This window comes from Haliaeetus albicilla, chromosome 28 (genome assembly GCF_947461875.1).
Source record: "Haliaeetus albicilla chromosome 28, bHalAlb1.1, whole genome shotgun sequence".
NCBI lineage: Eukaryota > Metazoa > Chordata > Aves > Accipitriformes > Accipitridae > Haliaeetus > Haliaeetus albicilla.
The window spans coordinates 14,476,946-14,492,555 of NC_091510.1; the positions used below are offsets into that span (position 1 = coordinate 14,476,946).

The 15,610-nt window shown below is 41.5% G+C and overlaps 1 protein-coding gene across 4 annotated transcripts in view; it reads left to right on the forward strand.

The window, feature by feature from the left end:
• PTPRR (protein tyrosine phosphatase receptor type R) overlaps positions 1–15,563 on the forward strand; it is a 154,497-nt gene extending 138,934 nt beyond the window's left edge. For all 4 annotated transcript variants that reach the window (XM_069773772.1, XM_069773773.1, XM_069773774.1 and 1 more), the window contains 4 exons: positions 2,328–2,438; positions 3,593–3,750; positions 7,766–7,879; positions 14,341–15,563. In XM_069773772.1, coding sequence (XP_069629873.1) covers positions 2,328–2,438; positions 3,593–3,750; positions 7,766–7,879; positions 14,341–14,434 — 477 coding nt within the window. In that variant the 3' untranslated portion in view covers positions 14,435–15,563. The remainder of the gene's footprint in view (positions 1–2,327; positions 2,439–3,592; positions 3,751–7,765; positions 7,880–14,340) is intronic.
• Positions 15,564–15,610: the final 47 nt, after the last annotated feature.

Consider the following 15,610-nt stretch of genomic DNA (forward strand, 5'->3'; position numbering starts at 1 on the left):
GACTAGGTGACAAGAACAAGGGAATTCTTCCTTTTTTCTGCTACATGCTATATGCGATAAGCTTTTACGGATTACAGATGTGAGGCTAGAGAGCAACCTTCTCAACCACTGTGTTTAGCTTTTGAACAGGTTTGAAGTATACCTGCTTGAGACCAGTGGAATTTTCTTTTAGGTTCAAGTAATAGCTGGAGCCATTTACTCTTTTTTTGCTGATGTTCCTGGGACTTGCTATACTATTTTCTGTTTGTCGGATATCTTTATCCCTCCTATCTTCTATCTTTATCCCTCCTATCTTCATCTTTATCCCTTTTTTACAATTAACTTTCGAAAACATGTTAATTCCCCCAAATACCTGTCATCTTAGAAGTGCCTGAACCAGCTGATCCCAGCTCTGTTCTCAAGGCTATTTTTTAAAGCAGTACCAAATGGTATTTTTAAAAGATGCACGGAGACTGTGTTAAAAATAATCCATTGTATCTCACTAAATGTAGACGGACTGTTAAATGAAAGTTATTTTAATGAACAGCCCCATTTCATTGTCCACCCAGCACAAGTTGCCAATTCCAGTTCTGGGAAAGAGTCAAGAAAAACACTCTTCTGGAGTGCCTGAAGGCTTTGTAGTGAGCGTCGCATGCTCGCATTTATCAAGAAGTCTCAGGGGTTGACTCAACTATTGTTGATTGTCAGGGTACAATTGTGTATTTAGACTTTTCTTTTTCCCATATTAGCACTGAAAACTACACTCCCAGGGAGGGGCATGAATTGCAGATCTGGCAGATGATAGTAGCTCTATGTGTCACATGGGGGGGACTGTGGAACTTGTGAACACTTTTTTCGTACAAATTTCTGAGTATTTTATTGCCATTCTTGATGTCTTCGGGGAGACAGCAAATTTAGGATGTTCGAGTAATTCTGCAAAAGACAGGATTTGAACGATACCAGTCAGATTGGCCAGCATTATTTCAGAAAATGTGGCTTTCACACACCTTACACTATTAAGGTAATGAGCATCTATTTTTAGAAAAGTATTTATGCAACAGAGATGATTCGGTTCAATCAGCTCTTGGGTTATCAAGTAGAGTAGCAGCTTAAAGATCACACCTGGTGGTAAAGCCTTGCATTTCACTGGCATTTTTTCTGGATCATTTTTAGCAGGATTTACTGGGAGTTATGCTTTATGGCAATTAATTGTATTAAAGGGATTGTTTCATTTTGCTGCATAATGTATGCTACTGTCTAAATATATACCAGTTTGTTCAGCACGAGTTTGTGAGGAAATACAAACAAGTTCTTTCTGGGACTCCTATTATTGTAGAACTGGCTGTTCTCTTGGTGTTTTTGTACCTGTGCATTGAATATTAAAAAGGAGGTTTTCTTTAATTGTTGGGGGTTCTTTTATTTCATGAACAAGTCAGACTGGCCAGCATTATTTCAGAAAAAGTGGCTTTCAAACACCTTACACTCTTAAGGTAATAAGCATCTATTTTTAGAGAAGTATTTATACAACAGGGCTGTTTGCTTTCAGGTAGACTATAGAGATAATTTAATAGAAATGAATATGAAGTTGCAGTTGACTTGAAGATAAGCAAACTATTGCAGGGGAAAAATAAAATGGTTTATATTGTAAATGCTATTTCTTCTTCTCCCTTTTAGTAGATGCTTGTCAGATACATTGCTGAAATAGTATAACACTACTGATTCATTAAGAATTCTGTATATAATTTTGTGCAGCTCTAGCAAGACTGATGGATTTTTTTGACGTTCATTTCAAGTAAGTTATATAGTAGACAGCTCAGATTCTGCAAAATACTTTAACATGCACATTAAGTCCCCTTGAGTTCAGTAAGATCTAAGGGCACATTTACATGCTTTGTTGTATCAGGGCTCAGGAGACTAAAGAGGATAGAAACTCTTGTGAGGAGAGGACAAATTCTGAATCTCTTGCTCAGAAGGAAATCCCATTTGGAAAGAATAAACTTTATAAATTTAATTCTATGAATTAGAGAATGTTCTAGAAAAAAAATCTTTTATTTTGAATGTGGAAAATAATCCCTTTAACTGAACTTCATTGAGCTTCTAAGAATAAAAACAGCTGTTCAAAGCATTCAGTGATAGAGATCCATATTTGGAAAACTCAGATCCTGAAAATCAGGCCTAAATCATTCATTAAGAACACTGCAATATCTTATTTAGGAATGCTTCTGACATGAATAACACCTCGGTTGAATTCACCTGAACTTTCCGGACAAATACGTTCTGTGTAAAAATGAGATAGGAATATGGCCCCAGGACCCAGTTTGTTGATGACACTGATGCTTGCTTTCCAGAAATGCGTGCTTTATTGGCCAGAAAAAAGAGGAATCTATGGGAAGGTTGAAGTCCTTGTTAACAGTGTGCAAGAATGCGAGAACTATACTGTCCGTCAGCTTACAATAAAGGTAACAATCTGCATCTGAGAAGCATGGTTCCTAATGCTTTATTTTTTTAATGTTAAATAAAGTGGGTTTTTTAAAGGGCATAAATTTTTACAGGAGGGGTAACTGAGCTATGAAGCTCACAGCTGCAAGGTATGATCGAGACCAAACTTATCGTATTGCTGCTTTGTATCACTGTGGCAATAAAAAAGGCTTCAAAAAAGAGTGCAAGTTTCACTCTCTTGAATTACATTTGCTTTGAGGCCTTTTTAGCATTGCCAAGGCGATGTAAAGGGATTTTAGTTAATGAAAGAGCTAGCATAGCATCATTCTGAAAAAGATACGCTGCTCGTGTTGTGTGCTATAGCCCATTGGAGAATCTAAAAATATAAGGAGTATATAAGGAAAGTTTTAAGCTTTCATGGTTCTGACTAAATAGTAACTGTGTAAAATAAGGCAGAGGTTCCTCTTCTAAGTTACTTCCCATATTACACTTACGTGCTATCGGATTGCATCATCTGCTGCTCCTGACAGAGCATTACAGTAAGTAATGAACTGGGGAAATTTGTTTGGTGTTTCAGCGCAGGCAGTAAGAAGTGGGCAGAAGTCATATTGCCCAACACTAATTACTCTAGCCCATATTTAGCCCCTTTGCTTGTTGAAGTAAGCGGTAGCAGCCTCTGTGGGAGAGAATAACTGGACAAACTGGGATGTTTGATTAACCTAGAAGGGCAGTTCTTCTGCACCTTTAACTTCAATACTCTTGTAATTTTAGTATCAGATCCATATGGTAATGTCCTTAAAAGGTAGCAGAAATATATAATAATTTAGAGATTCAGAAGCCCAGTCAAGCTAATCTCTCTAGATCTTACCACTGATCTAAGACAGACCTCTGACAATTCCCAACTGACAACACAGTCAGCAAGTCAGTAGTCGGATGGACAGAGCAGAACTTACACAGCTGGAAAAAACAGCCAAGTTTCAGGTGCACAAACCCTTCTTACAGTTGGGTCCCTGGGAGCACGCCTGTTCCCTGCCATTGCGTCCTCCGAGTCTAATAAAAAAAAATTTGTTAAATCTCTCTTAACGTTTTTACTGTCTTTTTACCATAACATTGAGAGATATAAAAAGAACTGTTCACCACAAGTGTGCTTATAAAATCTTCATGTTATTTTCAGCAAGGGAGTCAGTCCCGGAGTGTGAAACACTACTGGTACACGTCCTGGCCAGACCACAAAACCCCCGACAGCGCTCAGCCCCTGCTGCAGCTCATGCTGGATGTAGAAGAGGACAGGGTGGAATCACCGGGCAGAGGGCCCGTCATCGTGCACTGCAGGTAATTAGCAATCCTTCTCTTAAATGACTGCCCAAAGCAAGGCCACAGCGAATCGCATCAAACAGGCCTCCTCCTAAACAAAGGACGTATTTGGGGAAGAGTAAAATCCCCCAGATCCTCTTCATGCTAATTGACTTTTTCAGTTCATATTTGAAGATTTGAGTTCTAGAGAGAATTCCCTTGTTGCTAGCAAATCATTTCTGAACTTTTCTCCATTTCTGCTAATGAGCTCTGGTTTTGAAAGACCAGCTAGAAAAATTAGTTAGCTTCTGTTTCTTATTCATGATTTGTTTTCTTTTTAGTCTTGTTACATAATTACATACCTAAGTCAGATGCCATGCCCTGTGACTGATTGGCTAAAATGTTGTAAAGCAAGTCAATTTTGAACAGCTGGCATCACGTACAGATTTGGAGACTAAAATTTGTGAATGTTTTCACAAGGGCAGTTGGTTTGATACTCAAGGGCAAAGTGTTAGTACTCAAGAGCAGAGCGTTATTCACACAAATTGTAATGAACCAGAGAATGTCCTTCTAATAATTCTAATTAAATTCCATTTTATTGCTTTATATTGATTCATTGCCCCATGTTGCAATTGAAGTGGTAGGAAGTAGTATTGGATTTGTTGTATTGGTGGAAAGAAGTAGGTAAAGAAAAACAGAAAACAAAAAATTAAAATCAGTGTTTCCTTACTTGCTTTGTCTCATAACTGTGATGATACATCTCCCACAGTTGGGATAGTACTCCTTTTTTCCCTAGAAGTACATCAAACCAGAACTTTTCATCTTGAACCACTTCTTTTCAACTCCATATTTAGGAGATTTAGAGAAATGGAAGCCAGATTTGAACCACCCATCATTTTTCAAAACCAGAATGTGATGAATAGGGAACTTTCCCAAATTTTATGCAGCTGTTTTTATCAGGAATTGTAGTTTCCCTAAAAAATCCACAAATCTGTGGATGGCTATTGGGAGTCCCATTTTTCTAGTAAGGATCTTCAGTAATGAAGGTCTGCAGAAGAACGAGGTGTCTTTCTGAGGTGAGTGATATGACAGTAAGATCCATAATCATGAGCAGGAATTTATTCATTATTAAAGACCCAGATGTCATCTCAGTTGTGATTAAAATTAATAGTTCTTCAGTGACAACTCAGCTGTCTATATGCTTGCTGCACGATGGTCTACAAAATGGGTGAACTCACTCGTGCTCCATTTTCTAGTCAGATAGTTTCTTCCCTTTTAGTCTGAGTTGCAGTTGAGGTCATCCAGGTCTTACAGAGCCTGTGCACACTTTTTAACTTGGACCTCAGATACAGCTGCACAATTCTCAGGTATTTCCAAAGGACCATTACAGTGCACACTCAAACAATGATCCTGAATCTGAAGTAGAAATGCTTTAATAATCTCTGAATATTGGGAATTATGGCACTAGTGCAAAAAAAAGGTTTTTGTACATGTCTTCTCATAGCCTGTCAGCGTACGGTGCTGTCTTACACACTTCACCCATGAGCCCATTGAGGATTCAGGATATAAGAAGGACTTGACTTCTTTTAGCAAAGTAGTTCCTATTCTGCAAAAGAATAGGAAAAAGAGTAAACATTTGTTTTGTTCCTTGAAATCAGCAGATCTGATTACACACACACACCAAGGACACAGGTTTCCAAAGGAAGAAAGTTTTAAATTCTTACTAATCTTTATAGTGGCATTCACTGGAAGGGTATATGTTTCCTCTCATGTCACTCATCAAAAGCCTCTGGTAAATATGGAAAATATCTCCTTAATCTGTCCTTTGGACATGTAGTTAGTACATCAAAATAAGTTTGGGTTTAATGGCAACTAGGTGGTTTGGGATCAAATACAAGTTTTAATTGAGTGATTTCAAATACAGAGGGAAAAGATTTTTTTTTTATTTAAATTGAATCAATAAGGAAGAATTAGAACACAGAATTATATTCTGCAAATGTAAAACTAATTTAGCCCCATTTAGTCAGTGAAACCAAGCTGACTGAGAATCTGGACCACAATGCCATTTTCTACTTCCCAGAAGAACCAGCAATTTGGCATATTGGAGGACTTGCAAGAGTTTCTTAAATGAGAATAAGGAATAAAATTTTCATGCTCAGAAACTTGACACTGTTATAGTTACTGCTGGAATTTTTTTGCTTTTCGTTCCTCATCAGCTAGTGCATGAACATGTTCTATAAAAAGCATACTGCCTGCATCTCTTAATCCCCGAATCCTAACAGTCCAATATTCCACACTCCCAATTAACAGACCACAATCGTTACCAATGAGCTACTACACCTTAAACTCCTAAAAAAGAAGGGAAAAATAGAAATATATATATGATAGAAATATATGTAAATAATAGAAATATATATATATATATATATATATACACTGTGTTTGGGTGCTTGAAAATACTTCAGAGTAAGTAGAAAGTAGCTCTCCATATTTTCTGGATACACCAGGAAGGAAATGTCAGGCAAGTGAAGAACAATGAATTTTTTATCTTGCACTGTCTGAAATAAAGCTGTGTAATAAGATAGGACCAGCACGCCTGAGCTGAGGAAGAAAATACATTAGAAAACCCTAGTCTTTAGTCTTTATTTAATACATATTAAGAACTTGTCCAAGAACATTTAATCCACCCCCAAAAATAGGGAAAAAAGAACCCTTCATTATAGCCAACTTCACTTACATCTGAATTATTTAAACTTGTTAGCCCCGCTTTCAAGGTTTTCAAAATATTTGAGGAAGAGAATGATGGTATGCATTAGATTGCCTTCTCCAAATCCCTCTTTATAAACTATGGCCTTCTCCTTTTGGATGGATTTATCCCATAGATATTGATGTCCAAGGAGACAGGCTGTCAACTCAGGATCTTCATCTCACTCGATCCTTTCTTACGCTGCCAGTTTTACATTTCATTATCCCCTCATGGCTGGCTTAGACATCCTCATATATTTAATATTGCTGAGTCCTCTTGGAAATTTTCACTTCCAGATGGGAGGGCTCTTGAGTCTCTACAGCACTCCCATCTTTCATTCTGTGGTGAGTAGACTGTGATTTAATTCAGCTGTAGCAAGTGGACATACTCATGGTAACACTTTGCATTCAGATATATCAAGCTTCCATCTGAGACACTCAATGTGTTCTTCCTGGCATCAATATAAATAACTCTTGCAGTGCTCTTATTAGGCAGGTAGCATTCATGCCCATAGCAGAGATGAAGAAAGCAAGGCACCGAATGGTTAAGTATTTACTATAAAGCCAGGCGTGGCGATCTGGACCCCTGACTTCATGTTTTAACTATTTTCCTCACATTTTCCTGCCATGCAGCATGAAAGGGATGAGCTGCATTGAATTCCACATTACTTAAGCAAGAAACAGAGTGGGGCAGAGATTATCAAAAGTGTTGGAGGCCAAGGGAGTAAAAATAATGCCAAAATGGCCGTTTCCAAGCAGGCATCAAGAAAACCTGGAGAGTTACAGCACCAAATCCTTCTCCTCCTGCAGAATCACAGGAGAGGGAGTTAACTTCATCAGCAGGGTTCTATGTCCTTTTTACCTTCATGGTTAGAGATATGGTTAGCAGAACCCCTGTATACTTTGAGGGCTTCAAACGTAAAGCCCCACTGACTTTTGCCTTTGGGTGGGCTTTTCCCCCATCTCAGTGCATATCTCCTTCATTTGCTTGGACTGTGCCAGAGAACATTTGGACTTCGTGGTGCTAATGGAGATTGTTTTTCTTACCATACACTTGTGGGCAAACTGGAAACGTGTAAGCCTCACAAATTACCCACAACAACTGGACTGCTGGAACAGTGCACCCTTTCATTTCTCTCTAAGAAAGTGAGCTGAGAAGTTACCCTTGCTAGTCATGCACCCAGGAACTGTGGGTTCTAGCAATTCCATGTTTCGTACCTTTACTGTTTTCATATCTCTTTAGTGTTTTCCATTTAACTCCTTTGATCTGTGAACTCCATTCCCCTATTAAATTTTGCTTTCTTTTCAGTGCTGGTATAGGAAGAACTGGATGTTTTATTGCCACGGCCATTGGTTGTCAGCAGTTGAAGGAAGAGGGAGTTGTAGATGCATTGAGCATCGTCTGCCAGCTACGAGTGGATCGGTGAGTTCCAGAAGAACCATAAATCAGTCAATGATTCTGAAAATCAATCAATGATTCTGAAATCATTACTGAAATGATTCAGGAATGATCAATAATGAATCAGTAATGATTCTGAAAACCTTTTCACAGTTGAATGTTGCTTTACATGAAATGGCTGCCATCACTTTTGCTGACTCTTACGACAGCATTAGCTGAATATTCAAAGTAACGTTTGTATTTAGATCCTGAATAAGGAAAACTGTTTTCTGGGTGAAACTGTGAGAGACTTCACTGAATGAAATTCTCCTGAGACGGCAACCCTGCAGTTGCTGGGCACTGGGCACTCCTCTTTTCCCCTCCTGGAGCTTTCTGCTGTCTGCAGCGTCCCACTAGGGCACAAGAGACACGGGGCAATCTGGAGGCAAGGGATTGTCTTTGAGCCTGGGTTGACAGGGACGTCAGGCTCATTCAGTGTGTAGTTTCTTTATGGAGCGGAGAGAGCCAAATCCAGCGCTGTTGGCATTCCCTCGGCTGTGCTGGGGGTCCTTTTGAACTGAGTTGGCAAACTTACCCAGCTTAAGAAAATAGCAAGGCATTTGTTGCAGAATTTCCTTAAGCCAGATCAATTCCCTGACTGAATTCACAGCTTGGGAGCAGGAACGCTGTAAGCCAGCATTGTTGCAGAATGCTTTGTTTTGTGAAACCATGGCCGAAGAGAGATTTGTGTTGGAAAGGAAGATGTGGGTATTGTGCACAATGGAAGCTGTTGGTTTGGTTGTACTTTTCTTTCTTATTCTGCTTGGGGAAACAGGATTTTGTGTAAAGTAAATAAACAGGGTTGCACCAAGAATAGAGAAGTCTCGTTCCTCTCCTGCTGTAGGTACCAGGTCATATAATCTCCTTGCAATTACCTTAACTGCTTCTGATATGCATTTCTTCTTTAAACGGAAACAACCCATACGAGTGCAAATGCTACAGAAGAGCTTAGGTCAAAGGGACAATACAGGACTTTTGCGTTCTGAAGAGCTCTGAAAGGTACTGGAACCACAACCTGCAGAAGGACCAGAATCTATATAGCTGACCATGTTTATGGATCATCTCCTCTGCCTTCCCCTCCCACGTGCCTTCATCATACTAGAGATTGTAATGTGAACCTTACTGGGCAACATGAGCCACTCGGAGTGTAAAATTCTCCAAGGGGAGTTCCTGACCTAAAAATCTCAGCAACAAAAAAGATGGAAGAGCTGAGGGAAAAAATGCTTACTCTGTTTTAAATTATCAATTCCAAATTTCCAACACTCCATTCTGATTATCTGTTCACCTTATTGAAAAAGGTTTCTAGTGTTCTCTTGCATTTTAGTATTTCTATTATAAGATAACCTTTTTCTTACTACTTTTACACTCTATTGTAGAGAAGTGGAAGCAAACTCTGGTCTCAGCTACATCATTTTTTAAGTCCTTATTTCAGCCATCGAAAAAATAATCCAAATTTTCAGCATTATAACTGACAACACAGTTTCGTCAAGTGTATCTGACTAATGAACTTTTTTATATGTATTAGTATCTTAGATAAACTTGGAAAGAGAATGGAAATCTGACCTAAATACAAACATTCATAACAGCAATCTCGGTGACACAAAGCTTGTTAGAAAAATTGTTAAGTCTTGTGATTCGCGCATTTCTGTATTTTTTCGAGTTTCAGATTATATAAATAGACTCCAAAGATCTTGCTTAAGGTGCCTCAGCTCTTCATATTCTCAGGCATTGCCCAAGACAAAAAGTATATCTGTGGTTTAATTTTTTAAAGACATTTTTCTGGGCAAATCTTAGTAATCAAAACCTCTTTTTCTTTTCTTTTTCTAATTGGCCATACTGCAGAATGGATCTCACTCACCTGACAGTCAGTGTATAGCAAGGATTGCTAAGGCAGAGCTCAGCAGCCCCTAAGGCTACTAGTAGCCACTGCCAGCCCAGCCAGATGGTGGGTTCATAAAGTGGCCGAGTACCGCTGTTATGTGGACAATGCTCCATGAGACCAGCTTCCCCTGACGACCCAGTCCTGACTTGGTGGTTATTGGCAGGCGGCTTGGGAGATAGTCATTACACGTGGCATGCAGCAAGCAAAATGAATTTAATGTCCACCAGACTTGGCTGCAGCAGCTGGCTCTGGCCATAGCTGCGTTGCACCTCACTTATCAGCGTGGCCAACATTAGCAGTGGGGTTCAACCAGGAGCAGAGCAGGGACAGCGATGAGGCTGTCTTCTTCATGATGCTGGCCAGCAGCTGAGCTCAAATTTACTCTTTGTACATCAGATTGCCTTTACAAAACAGAAAAAAAGAGAGTTCAGCAGAAAAGGAGGGTTTTATATGACCACCTGGGAGCTAGAAACCTGCCTCAGAGGTACACTGAATATTTCATCCCTGATTCCGCATCTCCACTACGTTCCCAGCCAGGCTTGCTCATGCTCAGAGCTGCACCATCCAAACACAGACCTACTGATGGAACGAACACACTCGATGGTATCCACCAGTGTGTGAACTTATTGTTACATGGGTCCATGGCCACATTTCTACCAAAGTGAATCAAGCAATAGGAGAAAAGAGCTGCACTTGAGGGACTCACAGTAATGCTGTAGGGATTTACCAAAACATGCCCAGCACGCTCAGTGAGAACCAAACAAGCATCCAGACAAATTGCAGATGGTGGCAAAAAGTTATGCTGAAAAATAGTTTAACTGCCTGTGTAGCCCCTCTGGAAACAGTTTAAAATAGAGCTCCAACAGGGAATGAGACAGGAGAGAGCTGCTCCTAGGTAAGGTATGTCCAGGTGCCACTTTCTTCTTGGCTGCTCAGTGTAAGTTAAGGGGTGAACGGATCTGACAGTAATTGTCGGTGCTGAGCTAACATGAGGAAATGGACCATCCACTCAGAATCTTGACCCAGGACAGAGGTACAGCTGTGCTCTGTGTGGATTCATAGAAAGACAGACCCACAGATCTGCTCAGCTTACTTTTTTTCCCAGTTCATTTTTTATGCTTTGCAACAGAAACAGGAAACGTTTGATGTGAGGCATCTTCAAAACTTACTGTGAAATCGAGAAACTTTGCACATTCTTAACCTTAAAGGCACATTCTTGGAATGACGTCTGATAACTTTGCTCTTGGCTCCTTAGACAGGATGAAAAGAGTTTCCAGTGTGCGTCAATTCATTGTTTAAGTGTTTTGACTAATCGCCTCAGGTTAAAAAAAAAAAAAAATCCCAAACCCTGCATCACATTCACTCTGGAGCAGACCGCATCCAGCTGCACTCGCAGCAAGCCGGAGGGCAGGGTAAAGGCCCCTTCCCAGGCAGAGCTGGTCACGGTCCCCGAGCCCTCAGGATACCAGGGGCTCATTCTTCTGAGCACTGCCCCAGAGACTCCAGAAAAAGCAAAGAGCCCAGCAGCTCGCAGCGGAGCTGGCAGCGTGGGCTGGCAGGGGACGGAGGCGGCACACCCGTACGGAGGTGCCGTAGCCGTGGGTTCATCCCTTCTGGGCACGAGGGACGCGGGAGAGGAAACCTCCCTCCTTGAGCAGATTTCCTCCTGAAACGCTCTTCCACGCAGCCTTTTGCATTAACTGATGTCTCAGGGTCACAGATGATTCCTTGCTATTAAACGTGAGCTTTGCACAAGAACAAAGGGGAGAAGGGCTTGGGGGTATTTGTAGGTGAAAAATCTGACGTGAGCCGGCGATGTGCACTCGCAGCCCAGGAAGCCAACCGTATCCTGGGCTGCATAAGAAGAAGCGTGGCCAGCAGGTTGAGGGAGGGGATTCTCCCCCTCTACTCCGCTCTGGTGAGACCCCACCTGCAATACTGCGTTCAGCTCTGGGGTCCCCAGTACAAGAAGGACTTGGACCTGTTGGAACAAATCCAGAGGAGGGCCACGAAGATGATCAGGGGGCTGGAGCACCTCTCCTGTGAAGAAAGTCTGAGAGAGCTGGAGTTCTTCAGTCTGGAGAAGAGAAGGCTCCGGGGAGACCTTTTTACCACCTTTCAATATATAAAGGGGTCTTACAAGAAAGATGGAGAAAGCCTTTTTTTCAGGGCCTGTAGTGATAGGACAAGGGGTAACAGTTTTAAACTGAAAGAGGGTAGATTTAGATTAGATGCAGGGAAGAAGTTCTTCACTGTGAGGGTGGTGAGGCACTGGAACAGGTTGCCCAGAGAAGCTGTGGCTGCCCCATCCCTGGCAGTGTTCAAGGCCAGGTTGGATGGGGCTTTGGGCGACCTGGTCTAGTGGAAGGTGTCCCTGCCCATGGCAGGGGGGTTGGAACTAGGTGATCTTTAAGGTCCCTTCCAACCCAAACCATTCGGCAATGCTATGGTTCTGTGAATCCCGTGGATGATAGCACTGACAAGGCCAAGTTGTCTGAACCTCAGTATAAGGCTCAGGTGCCCCTAAGCTGACAGGCACGTGCATTGGTTTGCCCATACAGGGTTGAGAAGCATCATAACATCTCGGTTATGCTTGCTAACACAGGGCAGATGCGGTAGTGCTGGGCTCAGCCCCAGCCAGTCTTACGCATGCTTTCTTGGGAATTTTGTACGTTTCTTCAGCACCGAAAAGGAAGGAGCAAGAATCACCCCCGCAAACAGCCCAGCGCAGCCAAACTTGTTTTAACCTTCCCTTCCTGCCAAGCCCGTCTCCCTGGATATGTTCCCTTCCACACAGCGGATCTAACCCGGGAAACGTGCTCCCTTCGAGAACATCTTGGGGGAACGTCGATGGGGAAGCTGGCTGGGACAGGGTTGCGTTGGGCAGGGCAGGACGCAGCGGCGAGGAGGAAGGAAGGAGGCTGGGCAGCGCAAAGGAGCGGAGCAAAGCCCTCCCATCACCTTGAGACTCTTCGCTGGATCTCCAGGCAGGGGACAGGCACAGAGGAGAGCAGCTGAGGGCAGCAGGCAGCCAAGAGTTATGAATTTGTGGATGTCTTTGCTGGCAAAGCTAAGAGGCTGCTGCGTTCTGCACCGGATGGGACCGTTTAAGGACCTGTGATTGAATTCCTAGGAATAGCATATCGTAATAGACACGCAGCACGCTAAAAGGTGTTTGACAGTTGCCTGAGCTCACTGGAGGAGCACAGACAGCTGGTCACTTGCTTAAAGAAGTAGGTTTTGTTTTAATTATGTTTTTCCTGCCACAGCCATTTAACCATCCAGTAGCACTGAGGAAAATAAAAGGACCCTGTGGTTGTAGACAACGTTCTCTAATACTAAAGGACAATACTTGCTGAGGCAGTTTTAGCATTTTTCCACATAGCATTGTGTATCAGTAGACCCTTTTTTTTTGCTAGGGTGTCTGAAGGGATCACATGGGGGTTTGTCAGACCTTCTCCTCTAAGATACCTGTCTTCGACATTGCTCTGGATCCAAATCCCTCACAAATTTGCTTGTTTCAATGAAGATCTAGCTGAAGCCAAATACAATACACATCTTAATGTCTTCCTTCCCACCAAGGCCATTTAGTCTTTCATCCCCCCAGAGGTAACTAGCTGCTCCAGGGTATGCTGAGGATGAACTGGGGGCTTGGTTCTTCAAGCAGAGCAGGTATCTCTGAACACCCTGGCAGATGAGATAATAAAAGCGGAATTAAGTAAACTTGAGGCTTCACTCCATGAGAAGTGAGACCTGGAAGACCTTAGTAGTGTCAGAAAGAGGCTCAGTTTAATTTCAGAGCCGAATGGTACCACTCTTACTAGATATCACACCTACCTCCTGTAGGACATCATCCCATTCCCACCACTCTGCAACTGTCGCGGGAGGTGTGGGACCTGATCCTCGTACTTAGATCTGACAAAGGGATTGCTGTCAGGTGAATGTATTAAATGTAGGCTTCTAATCCAAGCTGGCCGTAACTAGTCCTTTTTATGGTCAAGTTAAACTTTTTTGTATTGTTGGTGCTGAAATGAGTCACTGCTGTAAAATTTCTTAGGTGGCTGCTGTTCAGACAGGATGCGCTGTAGGCGTTAGAAAGAGGACAGGAAGAGCTGGTCTCTGCACAGGCGATCGGAGGGTCACCAAAGGTTGCATTTTTAGTAAAGGACAAAAATGAAAGGCCAGATTCTGACTACTCCCTTGCGCCATCACTTGTATTGCTGCATCCATGTATCTGGCCTTCCTTGCCCAAGTGACTGAGCGAAATTCTCTTTGAATTTGTTGAATTTGAAATGTAGGTTTTAACAATGTAGATGCCAGATGTTTTCCTCTCTAGTTCTTACCCTGAAGGAACCGGGAATGGTGGTTCATGCTGGGCACATGCTGGATAGTGTAAGTTATGAAGAATACTTCTGCTCAGGCAAATCTCCCACTTACTCAAGCAAACTCTAAGTCAGAAATTGAGAAAAGGGCTTGTATTATCTGGTGGTCGTGGGTTTGGCAGGGGCTGGAGTTGTTGCATTCTTAAGAAATAAGATTTCATTCCGCTGTATTTCCTTTTCAGGGGTGGAATGGTTCAGACCAGCGAACAGTATGAATTTGTGCACCACGCGCTGAGTCTGTATGAAAGCAGACTTTCTGCAGAAGCTGTCCAGTGAAGCCGAGGAGGTAAAACCAAATGTCAGTCTCTTGAGGTAATTTCTTTCATTACCTACCAGCAGCTTCTTCAAGGAGTTTACTGCAGTGGGAAGAGCGGCTTTGAGGCCAACTTCTGGAAGGATTGTGGACGGTTTGGCAAAAGTCTAGAGATTGCTGGACCCTTACTGTATATGAATGTATTGTGAGCTTCCCAAAAATGATTTATAAAGAAGGTACCATACTGAAACTACACGTGGATTTCGCATATATATCTAAAGGTGGGTTTAATGCTGTAATACTGATATCTGCCATATGGAATGTATGTATGTGCTACTGCTGCAGTCGGATGGACATTGGAACTTCTACAGAAGAAATGTTTATCAAGTGTATAAATGCTTTAACGTTTGCAAACTGTCTTGTGAATGGACTGTCAACTGTACTGTAAAGTGCTATTACTGATTATGTGGTGAGCTTGTTTCTTGGCCACATAATATTCTTGCTGCTAAAATTGCAAGTGTTCAATTATGGATTCAAAAAAAGAAGATGAGATAATAAAAAAATTAAAAGTCTTGTTTTTGAAAATATTCAAAAGCAGTTAATATTTTATATGGAAATATATGTTCTTCATACTATTAACTATTAAATGTGTATTTACCGTAGGTCTTACAGAGCAGTTGCAGAGCACAATGTCTGTTATTCAGTGTGTATGTACTTACCCTGTACTGTTGATTGTCTTAGAACATGCTTCTGCTACAGACCTGAATCCAGTGTATTTGTAAAATCGTGTAAGTCATTTTACTTTTAAAAGAAACTTTGTAGCATATATTAAATGGTAAGGATTTTAAATATTTGTCTGTCTTTTATTAATACGGAATTTTTTGCTTATGTTGTTTATCTGCTCTATCTCTTTCAGTAAGAGATAGATGCCTTTAGTGATATGGACTGTTCCACGACAGGTTATACAAGGAAGAAAATGCTGCTATGACTGTTTCCTTTACTGTTCAGTAAGAGTTTGTTTTTAAGAGAAACGCGAAGTTGGCATTATGACTTACAGCACTGGGAGGTCTGTTTACAGGGTATAATGAGTTTTTAATGCAGTGATGTTGACTTTGCTTCATACTGCTAATAAATTACACTTGATATAAAATATTTACTGAAGTCTCTGTTCTTGCCTAGGGTAGTTAATGCACCACACA